At 34.9% G+C, this 21109-nt stretch overlaps 2 protein-coding genes across 2 annotated transcripts; one reads left to right on the top strand and one right to left on the bottom strand.

Annotated features, from left to right (window-relative positions):
* The first annotated feature begins 471 nt into the window (after positions 1-471).
* On the top strand, positions 472-20794 carry LOC103828192 (BURP domain-containing protein BNM2A). The gene is made up of 3 exons (XM_009103802.3): positions 472-3530; positions 4925-13324; positions 17994-20794. The coding sequence occupies exons 1-2, from the start codon at positions 3474-3476 to the stop codon at positions 5702-5704; spliced, it is 837 nt and encodes a 278-aa protein (XP_009102050.1). The 5' UTR covers positions 472-3473; the 3' UTR covers positions 5705-13324; positions 17994-20794.
* Positions 12066-12905, bottom strand: LOC103828250. The gene has a single exon (XM_009103865.2). It carries the CDS (start codon positions 12903-12905, stop codon positions 12066-12068), a length of 840 nt encoding a protein of 279 aa, XP_009102113.2.
* Positions 20795-21109: the final 315 nt, after the last annotated feature.

The following is a 21109-nucleotide window of genomic DNA, read 5'->3' as shown; positions in this document are numbered from 1 at the left end:
GTCAATATTTTTTAAAAAATTTTATCAAAAAAATGTTCAAAGTAAATTTCAAAATTGAGATATTTATGCATTTTTATATGGCATGTAGTTTAATTTAAAATGATACATATATTTATATATCTTTTGTTTTTGATACTTATTAAATGAGACTTTCAACTTATATTATTTTTTAATTATTTGTATCATCTCATAACAAAAGTTTTAAATGATAGATCACAAAATTTGAATATGAAACTTTTAACAGTTTTGGTAATTTATACTCGTTTTTAAAAATTCAAAATATAATATATAAATATTTTTTAAATTTTTATTATATGGTTACTATGATTGTTTAATTTATTTTAATAGCTTAAAATTAAACAAATATAATTATAATACACACTTATTTTTATCAAATCTTTATTATTCAAAATCATTAATTGTCATATATACTTTAGCCACATTAGACAATTCTGTAATCTTATTTAAGGAAATAATGAAACACATTAATAATGTATTTATTGTGGTTTAATAAAGGGCTTATTATATATTTAGATGGACCAACCTATTTCTCTAAAGATTTTAAGAATCATGCTAGTGATGACACGTGGCTACAAAAAAATGTTGCAATGCTTCTCAAATAATATATAGGAGATGTGAAAGCCTCACATTGATTTGAATATATGGGCGCTAACGTATCGCTTTAATAGAGCTCCTCACAATAATGTTTCATATTTTGCTTACAATTAAACACAAGGAAGTCGTATTCTTTAGCTCATACCGAAGGATATGATGCAAAACTCATTTAGCTCATACCAAGTCGCAGATCATTTGGCTCAAAATTGAACTAACTTTTTTCATCACACTTTATAACTTCATTATGGTAAAGAAGACATCTCAATCTCGACAAAAATGTACGAGAGAGGAGAGAAAGTGAGTCTTAAAAAGTGCCTAAGCATATAAAAACAACAACAAATATAGAGATCTAAAAGCAGAGTGTTTTATCCAAAATAAAAGAGAGGCAGTCACACCTCAAGAGAGCATGCTACGTTGAAAGGCTTCGAGGAGTCTCAGTCTTGTGCAACGTCTACGGCTGCTTATTTTTGGATTAATTGGTTCACCACGACGGAGCAGCACACACTATATAAGACTGATAACGTGATCAGGTGGAAGTCGATGTGGTCGTGGTGCGGCCTGGGCGTTCTAGAGATGGGCGTTCGGGGCCATTTCTAGAGATGGAGTGTTGCGAAGCACTCAACTACCCATAAGAAACTTCGAAGGTCTGTCTCTAAAGCGTATGAAACCCAATGATACCCTTGAGAATGATCGACGGCCATGAACAACAGGTTGTTCCATGTGATCGTGTACTAGCCATGGGACTCCACATTTCACATTAGCGTTTATCCAAGACGAGCTACTATGAATTTAACGAAAGATTGACATGGTTTTTTCCATCCTACGAGAGATCACATACAAGAGATTACCTGCTGCTCCCCATTTTTTTCTATTGAATTTTCTTCCATCCAGGCTTCAGCATCTCTTCTTCGCAGCAACCACAAATAAAGCTTATGCGTGGAGGTTGAAACTAAAGGCAGCTAATAAATCAAATTCTCGACAACTATGTCAGTTGTCTCCTTGAATTTGCTTCCATCCAGGCTTCAGCATCTATCCTTCGCAGTAACCACAAATAAATCTTATGCGTGGAGGTTGAAACTAAAGGCAGCTAATAAATCAAATTCTCGACAACTATGTCAGTGAAAGATTTCATGGGTTTTATAGCTCATGATCCTACATGCAATATTTTGTTGATGTTATACAAAACTTAGCTTATGCCAGCTAAGAAATCAAGTTTTCGACAAAGGGGACAACTTTTGTTTGAGTCATAGCTTATGATCTTACATGCAAATTTTTGTTCATTTTATACATTTTGGAGTTTGTTATGTGAGGCTACTTATTCATGCACACAAGATTTTTTCGTAGACGAAATTTTTATTATTATGGCTAAGCCTATTAAAATGAATTACAAAATCATTTTTTTTAATACCAAAGGGAACCGCTGCATGTGTGTTTTGATAATATTTTGCTACATTGAGTGACTGGAAAGGTCGAATTAATGATAGTGGATTTACATATATTTCACATTTTTGGTTTATGGCAACATATATATATATATATCGAAGTGTGATGAGCAAGGTACAAATATATGACATTTAATTCATATTTATCATAGATACAGCGTGACTTTAAATAAGGTTTATTAGACCTATATAAAACTTACTTCTCCCATTCTCAATATCCATTAAAAATCCAATTGTTTTACTTTACAAATTATATTAGATTTAGGGAATAAGAAATTAAATAAAATAAAAATAAATATTCAATATAAATTCTATAAAAGCTACTATTATTAAAATTTATATTTTCAACTCAATAAAAACAAATTTCTATGAGTATAAATATACAAATTTTTATAACCAACACAAATAAAATTTGATTATATTATATAAAATACATAATCTTAAAATGTTACCAATAATGTTTGTACAAACGACACAAATAATAACAAATAATATTAGATGTCCTTTTTCTTCAACTATTATTAAGATTTTATTTTATTTTTTATTATTTTAAAATTTGTAAAATAAAACCATTAGTTCGACATCAAAACAGTCTAAAATGCATATAAGATGAAACAAACCAAATAATAATATTTTGGGGGTTTATCACCCAAAAAAAAAGAAAACTTCACTTATTTTACTGAACAAAACAAAACAAATATGAATTTAGAATGATGTTTATATTATTTTAGAAGACTAAACCCCACCCCCCCCCCCCCCCCCAAAATAGTTTTTTCTATTTTTTCTTTTCGACTATTAAAACGAATAAAAGAGATTTGAAAATAACTAAATATCAATACTTGAATGTTTCTTAGTAATGACTAATAAGCGGTTATTGAAATAGGATAATATCCTCTATTTAAAACAAAAAAAAAAACGAATTGATATCCAGATTAAACAGAATTAATGTCTTTTTATCTTAAAAAAATAAAATTAATAATCTCGCTCCATGCACAGTTTGTACTATAGAATCAATCGAACCAATCTCTTTAAGATAATATCCAGTTATTTAATGTTGGTATCTTTTACTGTTTCAGATTAGACAACAATGTAAAAAGAGAGAGAAAAGCTGCAGGCTTCACAATAGTTAACAATACAAATCAAATGAAATTAAAAAATGTTAAAGTCTACTTTAATGTGTAAACTAATAGACGAAAACATCACTGAAAGTTACGAAAAAAAGTTAGTAAGTCAGCATCAGCATAAGTAGATTGATTATATATACTATAGAGAGAGATGGCTGTTCATACTTCATTGAGATCTAAGATCAATTGAATTGTTTTTATAAGAAGTTGCTCATTTTTCTAAAGGTAAGTCAAAATTAGAAGAAGAGAACGAAGAAGAAACTCATCTCTCTCGACATAGAGAATATAATACATGGCTTCTTTGCGATTCTCTGTTACCTCCCCCACCCTCCTCCTCCTCTTCTCTCTGGTATGTACATATGCTTATGTACATCTCTCTATATGTGTTTGATATAAGGCTTGGGTTGAAAGCATTATTTCTGGGCTGTTTCTTGAACCGACTACAAAGTATATAAGTGCTACTATAAGCATCATGGCTGTTATCTATACTATTAAAACAGAAATATATTTTGTACTTAACTCTGACTTTTCCACAATAATTACCATCACATGCCACTGACTTAAACCATTCATATTAAATTATCAAACCACCTCAATTTGATTTACTTATTTAATTGATACGATATAATTGTTATGACTCATCATTAATGTGTAATTCCTTTTTGGTTAATATTTCTTATAGATACAATATAGTTGTACATACTAGGCCTTCATTATAGGCACTGATTATAGGCCATAGGATCCCTAAATATCTAATTGTTATATACGTAAATAGTAACTTGGATCAATAAAATCATTGTATCTTTTTTTTTAAAGAAGAATATTCCATTTTGTGATCACTATAATCTTCCAATATCTAACGTAACCCATATCATTGGGTCATCTAATTCTATATATCCAAACTGAAATATTACGAGTTTGAATATATTTGAATCATATTCATATATTTAAATATATTAAATATTTTTAGATTTAATATTAAAAAAATATCCAAAATAAATAAGATATTTTGAAATTGTCCAAAACACTTGAAATATATACAAATAGTAAAAAGTAAATAGCTAAAATAGCTAAAAAATATTCAAAACTCCAAAAATACCTAAATATATATATATATATATATATATATATATATATATTGATTCTCTATCTAAAGATTCATGTCAAGCCAATTTTATGTTATATTTAAGCATTTTGGCATGTATTATTCAAATCCATATGTTATATATTAATTTTATTTTTTTTAATTTGGAAAAATTAAAATATACAGTAATTTTAAACTTTTACAAAATAATTTACGGATTATATAAATCTGAACCGAACCCACAAAGATTTGAACCGAACCTATACCAAAATTTATAAATGCTCATGAAATCTTCAAATTCAAAAACTCACAATCCAAATAGATCCAAACTAAACCAAATTGGGGACCCGAATCCGAATGGATACCAACATCGTATAATGATAATTGAAAAAGATAACCGATCATATTTGATTTATAAAAATAAAACAAACACCCGCGCGGCCGCGCGGGTCAAAATCTAGTATTGTTTTAAGAATAAAATCTTCTCTTAGTTCAAAAATGGAATAAAATCTTCCTTTTGTTCTGGGAAACATTTTATTAGAATTTTTGTAAATTGCAGTTCAAAAATTGAGTATTATTAAGTTACAAAAAAAATAAAAAAAATTGAGTATTATTTTGAAGTTTTCGTCTCTAAATATCTTGGATTGGTTATGTTTTAGCTGGTCGTGGAGGCACATACTTCAAGAAAGCTGATATCAAACAAGGAACAAGAAGACCAAAATACTAGTCATTTGCTCAAAGATGGTGAATTCGAGGATCCTTCAATGTACATGTTTTTAAACTTCAATGATCTTAAACTAGGAGCCAAATTGCTCGTTTACTTCAACAAAAACGAACTTCGAACACTTCCTCCACTTCTCACACGACAAGAAGCTGATCTCATTCCTTTCACTAAGTCGAAGCTTGACTTCCTTCTCAATCACTTCTCTATCTCCAAAGACTCTCCTCAAGGGAAAGCCATGAAGGAGACGTTGGTACGCTGTAACTACAAGGAAATTGAAGGAGAGTACAAGTTTTGTGGGACTTCGTTGGAGTCAATGCTTGATCTTGCAAAGAAAACAATAGCGTCTAATGCCGATATCAAGGTCATGACGACTAAAGTAATTGCCCAAAACACAACAAGCTATGCTTTACATAACTATACGTTCGTCGAGACTCCAAAGGAGCTTATTGGGATTAAAATGTTGGGATGTCATAGAATGCCATACCCTTATGTAGTTTACTATTGCCATGGTCACAAAAGTGGAGCCAGAGTCTTTGAGGTTAGTCTGGTCACAGATGATGGGAGACAACGGGTAGTGGGACCTGCTGCCTGTCATATGAACACGTCTATGTGGAACGCTGATCATGTAGCTTTTAAGGTGTTGAAGATAGAGCCGAGGTCGGCACCGGTTTGCCACTTCTTCCCTCTTGATAACATTGTGTGGTTAGCAAACTAGGAAATCGAAGCTTATCTCTCTTCTCTATATATGTTGATGTGAGTATGTGTATTATAATAACTATGGTTTGAGAGAGAAAAAAAATGGCTTGTTGGCTTTGGTAATTGCCATGTTTCGTGTGACTTGCAGCTTCTTACATGAATATACTACGACAACTAATGTAACATATATATATATATCTCATGCATCCTGATATAATGTTGTATAATTCTGTATATATTGTTTATCAGAAAAAAAAAATTTGTATATATAATAACGTAGTATTATTATGTCCGATCCAGAAGATTTCGAGTTTTGGGTCAAGATGATTTTTGGTGTGGGAGGCTAAGAGCATGATTAATTGGGATTCTTAGAGTGAGATTTTTGACAGAATATAAGAAACCGTCTCTTAATTTTTAACTAAAAAATTAAGAATCGGCACTAAGAACCTCACCTTAAGAACTCTGCATTACTCATGCTCTAAGGCTAATAATAGTCTATCAATAAGTGAGACTTATCCGACCGATGATCAAAGTTTCCATTACAACTTCTTATTTCTCTGAATGACAACCGGCAAGATTTAATTGATTTAGAGCATCAGCATTGGTGAGAGCTAATATTAAAATCTCTTATGGATAAATATCATATAAATTAATATCGAAATTAAACTTAAAAATTCAAAAAATTAAATCAGTAATACAATGACACATTGCTTCTTTGGGCAATGGAATGTATGAGGAATTTACGTCAGTTTCAGGTTACGTTTGCAACGGATTGTTCTCAATTGGTGAAAATGGTTTCGGAACCAGATGAATGGCCAGCTTTTGCAAATTACTTGGAGGATGTCAAGATCCTAAAAGAGAGCTTCACCAGATCAGAGATCATGTATGTACCAAGGACGCAAAATACAATGGCGGATAGACTAGCACGCAGTGCTAGGAAGCAACCGTCTTTTGTCGTTCACATGGATGCAGATCACCCGGTTTGGTTTACAGAGTCAGTACGAGTCTGTAATAGTTGAAGACAAAAAAAAAAAAAAAAAAACAAAGTTTCTAACCTTGTGTAAAGTGTTCTCAAACAAAAACACTTTCTTCTTCTTTCTCATAAATTGTATTTAATTCCTTTATTATTAGTCTAAGAACACTTGCAAAAACATATCCATTGTGGATGTTTTTAGGGATCACGAGAACAGATTGTAAGAACCTTTAGTAGTGGTAAAAGAGGATTTTTATAGATATCAATTGAAGGTTATCTTAAGAGAAAAGTAATACAACGATTAACCTATGTAACGATATAAACAGACCTAAGGTTTAATCTCAATACATTCTCTCAAGCTGGATATACACACTCTGCTTACCGAGAAAGAGTGTCAAATGCCTTGCTTCCAAAGATTTAGTAAAAAAGCCCGCCAATTGTGATTTGGTATAAACATGTTTTGTCGATGTTGTTCCTCGTATGTTCTCGTCGTGGATGAAATCAAAATCAAGAGCATTGTGTTTTGTTTGGGCGTGATACATTGTTCATCGCATAATTAGTAGCTGAGAGAGATAATCGGAATGAAGCGTAACTAAAGAATCACACTGATTTTCCAAACTCGTAAGAAGGTTCCCAAAGCCAAAGAAGCTCACTCACTGTATCTGTCATTGCTTGATACTCTAGTTCTGCAGATAAACGAGACATGATGTCATGCTTTTGTGTTTTCAAGAAGATAGGAAAGCAACCAAGTTGAATGAACCATCTTAGGTCTGGGCATTTTATCCAATACCCAAACTCATACCCAATCCAAAATTTTTAAACCGAAGTAGTAAAATACCCGAACGGATATTGAGTTATGAGAGATTGGATACCCGAACCGAACGGTAATATCCAAACCTCGATGGATATCCGAAGATAACCGAACATATATATACTTAACTTATATTTCTAGTTTACTTCTCTCATTTTATTTAAAATATTAATATTAATGTTGCAAATTTTTTTAAGATCAAATAATATACATCTAATTACAGACAAAATGATTTGCTACTCACTTAAAAAGCTTGTCAAGCTTTTTGTTCCATGCATTAACAAAAGTTGCATCCAAAATTTCAAAAGAACAACCAAATTAGTGTCATTTTATTTTTAAAATGTATCTCCAAACCTATTAATCGTTCAATCTATTAAAAATTAGAAAATCAGTTAAGTTAAAAAAATATTATTAAATACAAGAAATTTGAGCACAAAACCGAATACTTGTATTCATTTACCTTCCACCACGACAACACATCATAGTCTATCTCAGAAGACTATTCTTTGGAGTTTCCACCTGATCTTTCAAATAGATTATAACCTCATATCTTAAAGGCTGATTTCGTTAATCATCTCTTTGAAAATTAAGTCCATTGCTCATATCCAAAATCAAAATCAAATTCCATTCTAAACGACCCATCCTTTGCATTAGAATAGTCTTGCCCACTTTGAGATGATGTTGCACCATACTGAGATTGTGTCCCAATGTTGACATCCTATTGTGTTTTCTAAGATTGATCTCAGGAGTGGATACCACCAAATTCGTATGAAGGAGGGTGATTAGTGGAAGACTGATTTCAAGACCAAACAAGGTCTGTACGAGTGGTTAGTGATGCCATTCGGTCACCAACGCCCCCAGCACTTTCATGACACTCATGAACCAAGTTCTTCGACCTTATATCAGTAAATTTGTGGTTGTGTACTTTGATGATATACTGATCTATAGCTGCTTTTAACTGATCACGTCGACCACCTTGAACACGTGATAAAAAGTTCTTAGACCAGAAGGCCTCTATGCTAACTTAAAGAAATGTGTGTTTTGCACTGATCAATTGGTATTTTTAGGCTTTGTTGTGAGTTCACAGGGTCTGAAGGTCGATGAGGAAAATATCAAGGCGATACAAGACTGGCCCACACTGACCACGATCGGACATGTCCGCACTTTCCATGGTCTGGCCAGCTTCTATCGACGGTTTGTAAAGGACTTCAGTACCATTGCTGCTTCAATGACTTCCGTGATCAAGAAAAACGTATCCTTTACTTGGGGATCAGCCCAAGAAGAGTCTTTTAACAAGATTAAATATAGTTTGACTCATGCACCGGTCCTTACTCTGCCTAACTTCGATAAAACTTTTGAGATTGAATGTGATGCATCAGGTACATGTATACGAGACGTGCTTACTCAAGGAGGCCGTCCAGTGGCCTACTTCAGTGAGAAATTGAGTGGAGCTGCCCTCAATTATCCGACCTATGACAAAGAGTTTTATGCTCTAGTAAGGTCTCTTGAAACTTGGCAACATTATTCTAAAGAGTTTGTCATTCATACAGATCATGAGACGCTTAAGCAGCCAGATGGTTGGAGTTTATGGAGACTTTCCCTTATGTGATTAAGTACAAGAAGGGCAAAGACAATGTGGTGGCTGGTGCCTTGTCCCGAAGATATACTCTTATCTCGACAATGGAAGCTAAGATCATGGGTTTTGAATTTATTAAAGATTCTTATGCTACTGACCTTGATTTTCAAGAAGCTTTCAGAAACACTACACAAGGAGCATTCGGTCCTTACTATCAGCATGATGGTTTCTTATTCAAGGAAAAGAAACTATGCATTCCCAAAGGTTCTATGAGGGAATTGCTGGTCCGGGAGGCCCATGGTGGCGGCCTCATGGGGCACTTTTGTCGAGACAAGACCTTAAGTGTCCTAACCGACTATTTCTTTTGGCCAAACATGAAGAGAGATGTTGAAAACCTATGTGCCAAATGCACAGTCTGTCTAAGACAAAATCCAGGTCACATCCTTATGGTTTATACATGCCTTTACCTATTCCTAACCACCCTTGGATAGATGTTTCTATGGACTTTGTCCTGGGTTTGCCCAAGATAAACCACAAAGATTCCATTTTTGTAGTGGTAGACAGGTTTTCCAAGATGATCCATTTCTGGAGAACATTGTGGGGTAAAATCGGTACTAAACTATTTCTCTCGACCACTTGTCATCCACAGACTGGCAGCCAACAGAGGTAGTAAACCGTACAATCTCTCAGTTATTGAGAGCTACGGTCGGTAAGAACTTAAATAATTGGTTATCTCGTTTGCCGTTTATTGAGTTTGCTTACAACCACGCTAAGCACTCTGCTACCAACCCCTCTCCTTTTGAAGTTGTCTATGGTTTTAAGCCAGAAACGCCACTCAACTTCTCCGAGCTCCCCAGTTCCATGTACCGCAGCCGATATGGTGCTAGTAAGGCCGAGTTTGTTAAGAACATGCATATGAAGGTCAAGGAGAAACTGGAGGCCAAGATGGCCAAGCTTAAGGTCCGGGTCGACCAGAAGAGAAAGGAGGTGTTGTTCGAACCAGGCGATTTGGTGTGGCTGCACATGCGACCTGAGCGGTTTCAAGAAGAGAGGAAGTCCAAACTGTCGCCACGAGGGACTAGCCCATTCAGGGTCCTTGAGAATATCAATGACAATGCTTACAAGCTTGAGCTTCCAGGTGAGTTAAAAATTTCTCATGTGTTCAATGTATCTGATTTGTCCCATTTTCTTGTAGATGATGGTGTTCTGAGGCCAGAACCTTTTCAAGGGGCAGGGAATGATGAGGCCATCCAAATGGAGGTGCCCATAGTTAGGTGTGGTCCGACTACCCGAAGTGGAGCCAAGCCATAAGAAAAGGTTTCTCCAAAGCCGTCCAACAGATCCTAGATCAAGATGGACAAAATGGCCAGAACCAGCTGCTGATTGAAGAGATTATCCAATTGAAGATTCAAGATCAAGCCGGTCCAATTCAATTTAGATCCTTCGGCCAGAACCAAACCGGCATAATCATCTCCACATGTGATCTCGGTTCAGACCCCTTCCCAATTCAATCCGGTTCTGAGTAATCCGCCCCATTCAATTTAAGGTAAGAAGGTAAGAATTCAATTATGATTTCTAACCGGTTTATTATTTTTGGTTTGTCTTGGTTCTTTTATTTTTATTGCAATAAACTTATGGGCAAATTGTTAGTCCTTTTATTTTATTTGAGTCCAATAATTCAACGCCTTTGTTAGCCTTTGCTTTAGAGTCCAAGAGAGTCGGCCCATCTTGTTTGGACTTGTCGATTTAGTTGTCCAAGAGAATCCTTGTTGTTTTTGCTTCAAAGTCTCCTAGAAGGGCATAGCTGCCGGGTATTTAATCCCCACTATAAGCAGCCTTGTATTTTTTTAGCTTATGAAATATATGAGTCTGTTTGCTCCAGCAAAGAAACCATTTTCTCTCTAGTTCTGAGTGTGAAGCCGGCTAGAAAAAACCTTGAATCTTATCAAGTTTTCATCATCAAACTTGTGGTGATTCCTCACTCCATTCCATCCACCGATCCAGCTTGAGAGAGACATCAGTCCAGCAAGCCAGATCCCATCTTCACGCCATCTCCATCTCATGTACTTGTTGAGAGAGGCACACGCCCAGCAACAAGAATCCATCCTCCATCTTCTATCCTTCTCTTGTTTTTGTTTCAATCGCATCATATAATTTTAGATCGACCATCTTAAATTAAAATCCATAAAAAGTCATATATGCTTCTGTTCATCATTCTCCAGTTAGTTTACTTTATATTTCATCTTATAAACTCATAAAAAATCATTCTCATTTGTTTCTGGTACCAATCGGGTGGCCATCTCTCCATCGCATCCACCTTGCCGCTCCTCCGACCGTCCGTCCGTTCTGTCCAGGCCGATCCATCCGAACCTCAGTCAAGCCATCCGCGTAGTCTGAATCTCAGCCTGCAACAAGTGCTACATCGACATACCATTTGATTGTGGTAGTGTGCAGATTAAATTAATTAGTATGCATATACACGTAATATCAGATATTGTACAAAAAGGTGTGTCAGTATAACCATACATGATGTCTCGGAATAGAATTCATGTGTCTACTGTATTTTCTTTGAATGAGTTGTGAGTTTAGGTCGATAGAAGGCGTCTTTATTTATAAGAAAATGCTAGAAGATATTTTTTTGAAATGAATAATTATTGTTATGAATATATCTGTACTGTTTAGGAAGTTGAGAATATATTGTGTGATCTCAAAGCCAATATCGTTTATGCCGTTAAGATAATATAATTTGGAATATTTTTCAGGAGAAGAGATATGGAAGTTGGTATCGTTTTTTTATCAGCTCAAAGGCGATGCATGCATTAATATTCAATGCATATTACATGCATTTTATGGAAGTTTTTTTTTTGGTAAAATGTTAAGATTTATACCATTTTCGATTTTTTAAATTGTTGCAAGCAACTTATTACAAAGAAAAGAAAAGAAACAAGATCAACCCAACTCAATAACAAGAACAAAAGGAGAGAAACGATCAAGGAGGACGGTAACAGAGGAAATAAAACTCAAGCAGAGGAAGCTGGCTGCAGTCTGGCAGGAAGAGATAGAATGCGGTCCCTTAGTAGCCTGTCCAGCTGAAGATGAAGGCCCTGAGCAGAGGTGGAGACAGCGGTGAAAATGCGTGTGTTTCTCTCCTTCCACACAATATAAATGATAGACTGGAAGATGAGCTTCATGAGCACGGATGCATTGTGATTGGCAGGAGGATGAGGCTGCAGAATCCAAGCTGCTGCAGCGTGAATCCCAGATGTGCGACGCAAAAGGCAGCTAAAGAGAGGAGGAATAATCACACTCAAAGAAGAGGTGATGATGAGTTTCCAAACCTGACGAGCAGAGAACACAACCCAAGAGACATTTAATCCCCAATGCAAAAGTCGGTCCTTAGTTGGTAACCTTCTCAGAAGAGCAAGCGAAGCCACGAAGGAGTTTCTCGGTATATTTTCTTTAAGCCAAATATCTTTGCTCCAAAACACAGTAGGAGAGGGTTGTTGCAAGAACTCCCAAGTCACTTTGGAAGAAAAAATGGGACCAAAAGTACCATCAGATTTACGCCACTTAAAGGTATCCGTACCTTTAGTAGAATTTGGAGGATCAATCGTAGTGATGACCTCCTGAATGGTTTGAATAGCGTTGGAACGTGCTGCGGGTAGAGTCCAGGATCCATTAGTTGAGGCTTGATTGACATTAGCGCCCTTCCTTATACGAAGACTACGAGGACCTCCTTGGCCTGTGAAGTCGATTAAAGGGCCAAGAGATGTCCAAGAATCAAACCAGAAGCTCGCAGCTTCACCATTACCAATATCACAGTGCATATAGTCTTTAAGAATTGGTCTTAGCTGCAACATAAATCTAATTGTTGTAGAAAACCTATTCGAATCAGGAGTCAGCCAAAACCCCAGTCTTCTGAATATCAATACTATTAAAAGGAAAACATTCCTAAAAAATCTACTTTAAAAAGTTGTTGCACCTACTTAATTAATTGTTGGGCCATATAATAAATTAACCTAACTATAAAATATCAATAAATGTTTCATACCCTATATTTTCTCCTGCAATCAACTGGAAATTATAACTAAGCAAATCAAATATATTTTAATCATATGTCGATAGTTTCCACCTTGCTATATCCACTTTCTTCCATATTATTATACTTACTATATAAAAAAATTGTTCTAGACACATTTTAAATATATACTGATTGTAACACTAATAAATAGTGAAATACTCGTGTGAACATGAATCTGAATAGTATTTAATTATAAAAGTTGTTGGAGTTAGCTTGAAGAAACCTTAAGCGACAAGTTATCTAATTCCTAGTTGGATTATGAATTGTTATAGATAATGATCATAACATGTTTTGGGTTTATCAACTAGGAATAGGTTTTGATGGCTTTATATATATAAGCTTTTGTCATGAGACAAAAGCGTGAGTTGTGATTGTGATTAAGAGAACTTGATTGACTTGTTGAGCTATTGCTTGATTGATTGAACAAGAGAAGGACTTCTTATTAACTTTGTGATTCTATATTTGGTATCAGATCCACACACAAACAAACTAAGAAACTGCAACCATGGACGACATCAAAGAAGCGAGCATCAAGAACAAAGACACCGGCCCAGCTGCTGTCAAATTCCCAATGTTATCTTCTTCAAACTACACAGTCTGGTCCATGAGAATGAAGATAGCGCTTAAAGTGTGTGAGGTGTGGGAAACAATTGATCCCGGATCAAAAGATGAGAAGAAAAACAATATGGCTATAGCATTCTTATTTCAATCCATACCCGAAGCCTTAATTCTACAAGTTGGCGACATTGATACATCGAAGGGGGTGTGGGAAGCAATACGAGCACGCCATGTGGGAGCTGAGAGAGTCAAAGAAGCCAGGTTACAAACCCTAATGGCAGAATTTGATAGACTCAAGATGAAAGATGATGAAACAATCGATCTATTTGCTGGAAAACTTGCTGAAATCTCATCAAAATCTGCTTCCTTGGGTGAGACAATCGAAGAATCCAAACTTGTGAAGAAATTCCTCAAAAGCTTGCCAAGAAAGAAATATATTCATATGGTTGCCTCTCTTGAGCAAGTCCTTGATCTTAACATCACCAGTTTTGAGGATATAGTTGGGCGTTTGAAAGCATATGAGGAAAAGATCGCTGAAGAAGAAGAAGATGACACACATGACGACAAAGAAAAATTGATGTATGGTGATACAAGTCAAGAAAGTTATGGGGGAAGCTATGGACGAGGCCGTGGCCGAGGTGGTAGATCTAACTGGCGAGGTAGGGGCCGAGGCCGTACCGGATCAACATATCAAAGTCAAAGAGAAGCATTCAAACAACGTCAAAGTGGAGACATATCTCACATCACGTGTTTCAGCTGCGATAAACAAGGTCACTATGCGACTGATTGTCCGGACAAGAAGCTTAAGCTTCAAGAAACCGTGGAGAGAAAGGACGATGACACTCAAGATGCTGATGAGTTGATGGTACACGAGGTTGTCTATCTTAATGAAAAGAAAATAAACACTGCTATGTTCGAAGCTAATCAAGATACAGAGAAGATATGGTATCTAGATAATGGTGCTTCAAATCATATGTGTGGTGATCGGCTATTCTTTTACTGCCTGGATGAAACAGTGACAGGAAAAGTAAGGTTCGGAGATGATTCGAGAATCGACATAAAAGGAAAAGGGTCTATTCGGTTTGTGTTTGATGGAGGAGAGAAGAAGATATTAAACAATGTGTACTACATTCCGGGGCTTAGGAGCAATATAATTAGCTTGGGACAAGCAACCGAAGTTGGATGCGAGGTTCGTATGAAAGACAACACCTTAACATTGTTTGACAAGTATGGAGAAGTAATGGTTCGAACTGCTCGGACTGCAAGTCGACTCTACAAAGTGATCTTGAACGTTGACCGTATACAATGTCTACAGTTAACTGCAGCGTCAGAGTCAACCCTGTGGCACGCACGTCTCGGCCATGTCAACATCGAGACGTTGAAGCTAATGTCGAGAAAGGAACTAGTCACTGGTCTACCAGAGACCATGATCAAAACTGAAACATGTGTTTCTTGCTTACTTGGAAAACAAGCAAGAAAACCATTCCCACAAGCAACTGCGTTTCGAGCTACTAAACCTCTTGATCTCATTCATGGAGACTTGTGTGGCCCAATCTCTCCACCTACACCAGCTCAGAAGAGATACGTATTGGTGCTTATAGATGATAATACAAGATATATGTGGACTGCGTTGTTGAAAGAAAAGAGCGAAGCATTCGAAAAGTTTAGAAACTTTAAGAAACTTGTTGAACAAGAAACGCAGAGTAAGATCAAGATGCTTCGAACGGATAGGGGAGGAAAATTTACATCTCATGAGTTCAATACATTCTGTGACAAGAACGGTATAAAGCGACACTTGACTGCACCCTATACACCTCAACAGAACGGGGTGGTTGAGCGACGAAACCGTACCCTTATGGAGATGACAAGGAGCGTCTTAAAACACATGAACATACCAAACGAACTGTGGGGCGAGGCAGTAAGACACTCGACATACCTGATCAATCGTGTGGCTACGAGATCATTAGAAGGAAAGACACCATATGAAATGTTACGCCTAGCAAAACCGAACCTCAGTCACATAAAAGTTTTTGGATGCATTTGTTTTGCGAGAACTGAGACGCCAGGAAGGAAGAAGCTCGATGATAGAACGAGAAAGCTGGTCCATTTGGGAACTGAACCAGGGTCAAAAGCCTATAGGCTGCTAGACCCTATTACCAAACGGATAGTAGTAAGCCGTGATGTACATTTTACCGAAGATAAAGAGTGGAATTGGAGCGAAACAGAGCAGAAAACAGAGCATCCCAACCCGGGAGAATTTGTTATTACAATAAAGAACATGGGTATTGACGAAGAAGAAGATAAAGAAGAAGGAGCTGAGAATGAACCTGATGTTGATGAAGAAGAAAACTATGAAGAGTATACAGTTGAGGAAGAAGATAATCCTCAACTCCTAAGGCGATCACAACGAGTTAGTACAAGACCGTCTCACCTTGACGACTATGTTCTTCTAGCTGAAATTGAAAGCGAGCGGCTGCTGATGGCTATAAACGAAGAACCGTGGGATTACGATGAGGCTAAGAAGCTTAAGGTTTGGATTGATGCCTGCAAGGACGAGATCTCATCTATAGAAAAAAATAAAACATGGGACCTCGTCTGTTTACTTGCAGGAGCGAAAGCTATTGGCCTAAAGTGGGTCTTTAAGGTAAAACGTAACGCTGATGGTAGTATCAATAAGTTTAAAGCTCGACTCGTGGCAAAGGGATACGTCCAGAAGCATGGTGCTGATTATGATGAGGTCTTCGCACCAGTGGCTCGCATTGAGACAATACGCTTGATCATTGGATTGGCTGCTTCAAAAGGGTGGAAAATTCACCACCTAGATGTTAAAACTGCGTTTCTCCATGGAGACTTGAAAGAAGAAGTATATGTGAGTCAGCCACAAGGTTTTATTGTTAAAGGTCAGGAAGATAAGGTGTATAAGCTTAAGAAAGCTCTTTATGGCCTGCGCCAAGCACCAAGAGCCTGGAATGTGAAGCTGAATCAGATATTGCGAGCACTAAACTTCCACCGTTGCTCAAAGGAACCATCACTATATCGTAAGGAGATGAACAATGAACTTCTTGTTGTCGTTGTTTATGTAGACGACTTGCTTGTTACCGGAACATCACTGAAGTTGATAGATGTCTTTAAACAAGAGATGGCTACTAAATTTGAGATGAGTGATCCTGGGATGTTGACTTATTACCTTGGAATTGAAGTGATTCAAAAAGAAGATGGGATTGTTCTGAAACAAGATCGATATGCAAGGAGAATACTTGAGGAAACTGGTATGGCTTCTTGTAACCCTACGCATATACCCATGGAGATGAACTCGAAGTTCTCTAAAGCAGTAGATGAGAGAAGCGTGGACGAGAAAGAATACCGCCGTAGCATTGGATGTTTACGCTATCTAATACATACTCGTCCAGATCTCTCTTTTAGCGTGGGAGTACTTAGCAGATATATGCAAGAACCAAAGGAGTCTCATGCTGCAGCATTGAAACAGGTAATAAGGTACTTGCGTGGAACGTGTACTCTTGGCATCCGGTTTCAAAGAGGAAAAGGTATGAAACTTGAAGGTTACAGTGATAGTTCACATAATGTGGACATAGACGATGGGAAAAGCACAACCGGGCATGTATTTTATCTTGGAGACAGTCCCATAACATGGTGTTCTACAAAGCAAGAGATCGTTGCATTATCAAGTTGTGAAGCAGAGTTTATGGCTGCTACTGAAGCCGCAAAGCAGGCTATTTGGCTTCAAGAGCTGATGAGCGAGGTTGTGAATGAGGAGTGTAGAAAGATAACCATCAGAGTTGATAATAAGTCAGCAATACAACTAGCAAGGAATCCAGTGTTTCATGGTCGAAGCAAACATATTCATAGGAGATTCCATTTCATACGAGAATGTGTGGAGAATGAACAGGTTGAAGTTGAGCATGTACCCGGCAACGAACAGAGAGCTGATATACTAACCAAGCCACTCGGGAGAATCAAGTTCGTTGAAATGAGAAGACTGATTGGAATTGAAGATGTGAGTGAGTTCAAGCTTAAGGGGGAGAATGTTGGAGTTAGCTTGAAGAAACCTTAAGCGACAAGTTATCTAATTCCTAGTTGGATTATGAATTGTTATAGATAATGATCATAACATGTTTTGGGTTTATCAACTAGGAATAGGTTTTGATGGCTTTATATATATAAGCTTTTGTCATGAGACAAAAGCGTGAGTTGTGATTGTGATTAAGAGAACTTGATTGACTTGTTGAGCTATTGCTTGATTGATTGAATAAGAGAAGGACTTCTTATTAACTTTGTGATTCTATAAAAGTTACTCCATGAAATATTTCCTACGTAAATTTGATATATATATATATATATATATATAAATACCATGAAACATTAGTAATAGTTATGTTCATTGTTCAATGTTTATAAAACTATTATTGTCGATTGTTTTAAGTTGCCCCTTTAACACTACTACATGAATGATATATATACCATGTATATTAATATTACTGATCATTACAAATGAATAACAAAAATACAATTTATTATATGAGAAGTTTAATCAATTTTTAAAAAAAATTGATACTATAAGATTTTTCTAGGTTTTTAGCAAGTCAACCGGTGTCAGTTCACTGGTTAATAGCAGTTTTTGGGTTAATAAGTTTTTAAATTAATAAATTTTTATTAAATTCAAATTTTATGGAAACATATGAGTTGATAGAAACTCTAATAGAATATTACATGAAGAACATCAGCTATTCTGGATTTATATATCCATCAGGTTTACCATTTCGACTGTAGGTCCGAATCAGACTTGAAAGCCATTGCTAATATCTTTGTATATAAACCACACTACTAAAAGGAGTTAAATAATTTGTATACTTTCTTCACACCATTTAAATGTGATGCACTATTAGTCCTCATCATTTGGTTTTAGTTTGAGTATTTTAGTTTTTGGTGTTTTGATTCTATAAATATAGAAACCGTTCAGGTATTTACAAAGTTTGGTTAGGTCTCAGTTGGAATATTTTGGTTTTTGGTTTGGTAACAAAGTTGGAAACTGGACCAGTTTCAAATTTTCAGTTCCATAAATATATGATCTACTCAGTTTATGAAATCCAATTCAGCTTTGGTTTTTTCAGTTTGGTATGTTTTAGTTCGTGCTTTTGGATAAACATGCTAAGATTTATCCATTATCTTATATTGAAATTCGTTTAAAATATATTTAATTTCGAAAACAAACTCGCGTTTTTTAAACGCGGGTCAAAATCTAGTTGTATATTATGGAAGTTGTATGAATTTATGTTCGATATTAAGGAATATATTTATACAGTTAATGATATTCATAATATATTGTGTAATTTAGTGTTGGTTAAAATCGTGTATGCATTAAATATTATATATATATATATATATTTATTTTAAAGAATGAAACAATCAGTTAATATTGTTAGGAAGAAACAGTATATTCAGATTTTACAACCATAGTTTAGGAAAATTCGATTCTTTCAATAATATTTATTTACAATTAAATCAGTTGTGTTGTCCACGTTATTGCTTTTTGTAGGTAATTATAATCCGTTTAAAAAAATTTAAATCAATATATCAATCTTATTAAAAATAATGAAACGATAAGGGTTGTTTGTTAGGAAGATTGGAATATTTGGATTATCAACCATAGTTTAGGAAATTCCTAATCTTTCAATAATATCTTATAAGACTGATTTAACAATTTACAAATATTTTTCTTTCATGTGAAAAAAGGGAATGTATCTTGTTATTTTATTAACTTCTTATAGTATAATATTTTTCTGTCATCAAATCAGTGTATTGTTTAGGGATTATGTATAGTTTTGTACAATTTAAAATACAAATATTTGTAAATTTTGAGCTAACCTTTATACCAGCCAAAGTTTATACACGACTTTTGTATACATGTTTGCTCATATGTTTATCTTTGTTAGAAACTTATTTGTTATAATGTAATTATGACCAGTAGGCAGTAGTACCAAGGTTATACAATGAAAAGATGGATTAGGGTATGTATTTTGTGGTTTAGGGATTAGAACACATATATGTTGTACGGGTTATTATTTGGCTGTTGCTGAATTTAATATATGGACATAACCAGTGTAGGTGATTTCTATATTGTATAACAGCTCACCATTGAAACAAAATAATTCATATGTATTATCGCTATAAATAATGAGAGAATATATAGGAAGAAAATCATTTTGTGTTCAAAGAACTAATTACACTAATACTCTCACACCTAGTGGCATAATTTCTTTGAAAAACTAGTGGCATAAGTAGTAAATAATAGGGTGTTTTAGAGGCTAAAAATAGATAGAATCCTACTTTAAATAGATTAGATTTTGAACCGCGCTTTTAAAGCGCGGATTTGTTTTTCTCTTAATTTTTTTTTAAAAAATTGAAAAATAATTGTGAAATGTAATATTTCATTTATTTTTATTTTCTCTTTTTAGTTGCTAAAAATTATCATCTTTTTATTATTATTTTATAAAGACAATTTATGTTTACGAAATTGTAATTGATTTTGTGAAAGGATTCAAAGTGGTATTTATCTAATCAATAAATCTTATTATGTAGTGAATTTCTAAATTTATTTTATTTAAAATTGTAACCGGTTAATAAACTGTATTTTAAAGTGTGAAACTCATTAGTCCACAGATCTGATTAGTTTTTCAGATTACGTTATAAATATTTCAATATGTTTTGAAAGTTTAAATTTTATTGAGGAAACAGAAAAATCTAATAATCATGTGTTAATGTGAGTTTATTTTTGTTCAGATAAACAATGGCTCGGAATGGTGAATGCGGTTTGAACGGTGCGGGACAAGCATTTCAACTACGGTGCGGTTTTAACAGTTATAAAAATATATATATAGTATATATAAAGATTTTTGTTACTGTTAACTGCGGAGCGGGGCGAGACGATAGTTACCATTTGAAGCCAATATGTTTGAAATTGGCCCGAATGGCCCAGAGTAAAAAAAATTGTGCCGAAAAAATGTGTGGTCTATGACCCATTCACTTTAAAAAAAAAAAAACAGAAAAGGAAAGAAGCAAAAATTTCTGTCTCGATGTAATATTATTTTCTAACAATCGTAAAATCGTTTCTTCTGGAAATTAGTATTAAATTATATCATAAAAACGATTTGTAACCATCCTAAAATCGTTAATATTAATTAAAAAATCGATCAAAATATTGTTACCCAAAATCTAGTTAGCATGTTAAAAATATAATATCAGAGTATAAACTACTAACAAATTTTGGAGTATACCATAGGAATCAAATTTTATCATTATTTGTTTTGATATTCTTTGCGTAAAAATATTATAATCAAATCTGGAATATAATATAGGAATCGAGTGAAAAGCATTGTTAGAGTTAGGGTTATGTATCATAGGAAGCGA

Source organism: Brassica rapa, chromosome A07 (assembly GCF_000309985.2).
Source record: "Brassica rapa cultivar Chiifu-401-42 chromosome A07, CAAS_Brap_v3.01, whole genome shotgun sequence".
Taxonomy (NCBI): domain Eukaryota; kingdom Viridiplantae; phylum Streptophyta; class Magnoliopsida; order Brassicales; family Brassicaceae; genus Brassica; species Brassica rapa.
The sequence above is the reverse complement of the archived record's forward strand: the minus strand, read 5'-3'. Positions and strand labels throughout refer to the sequence as shown.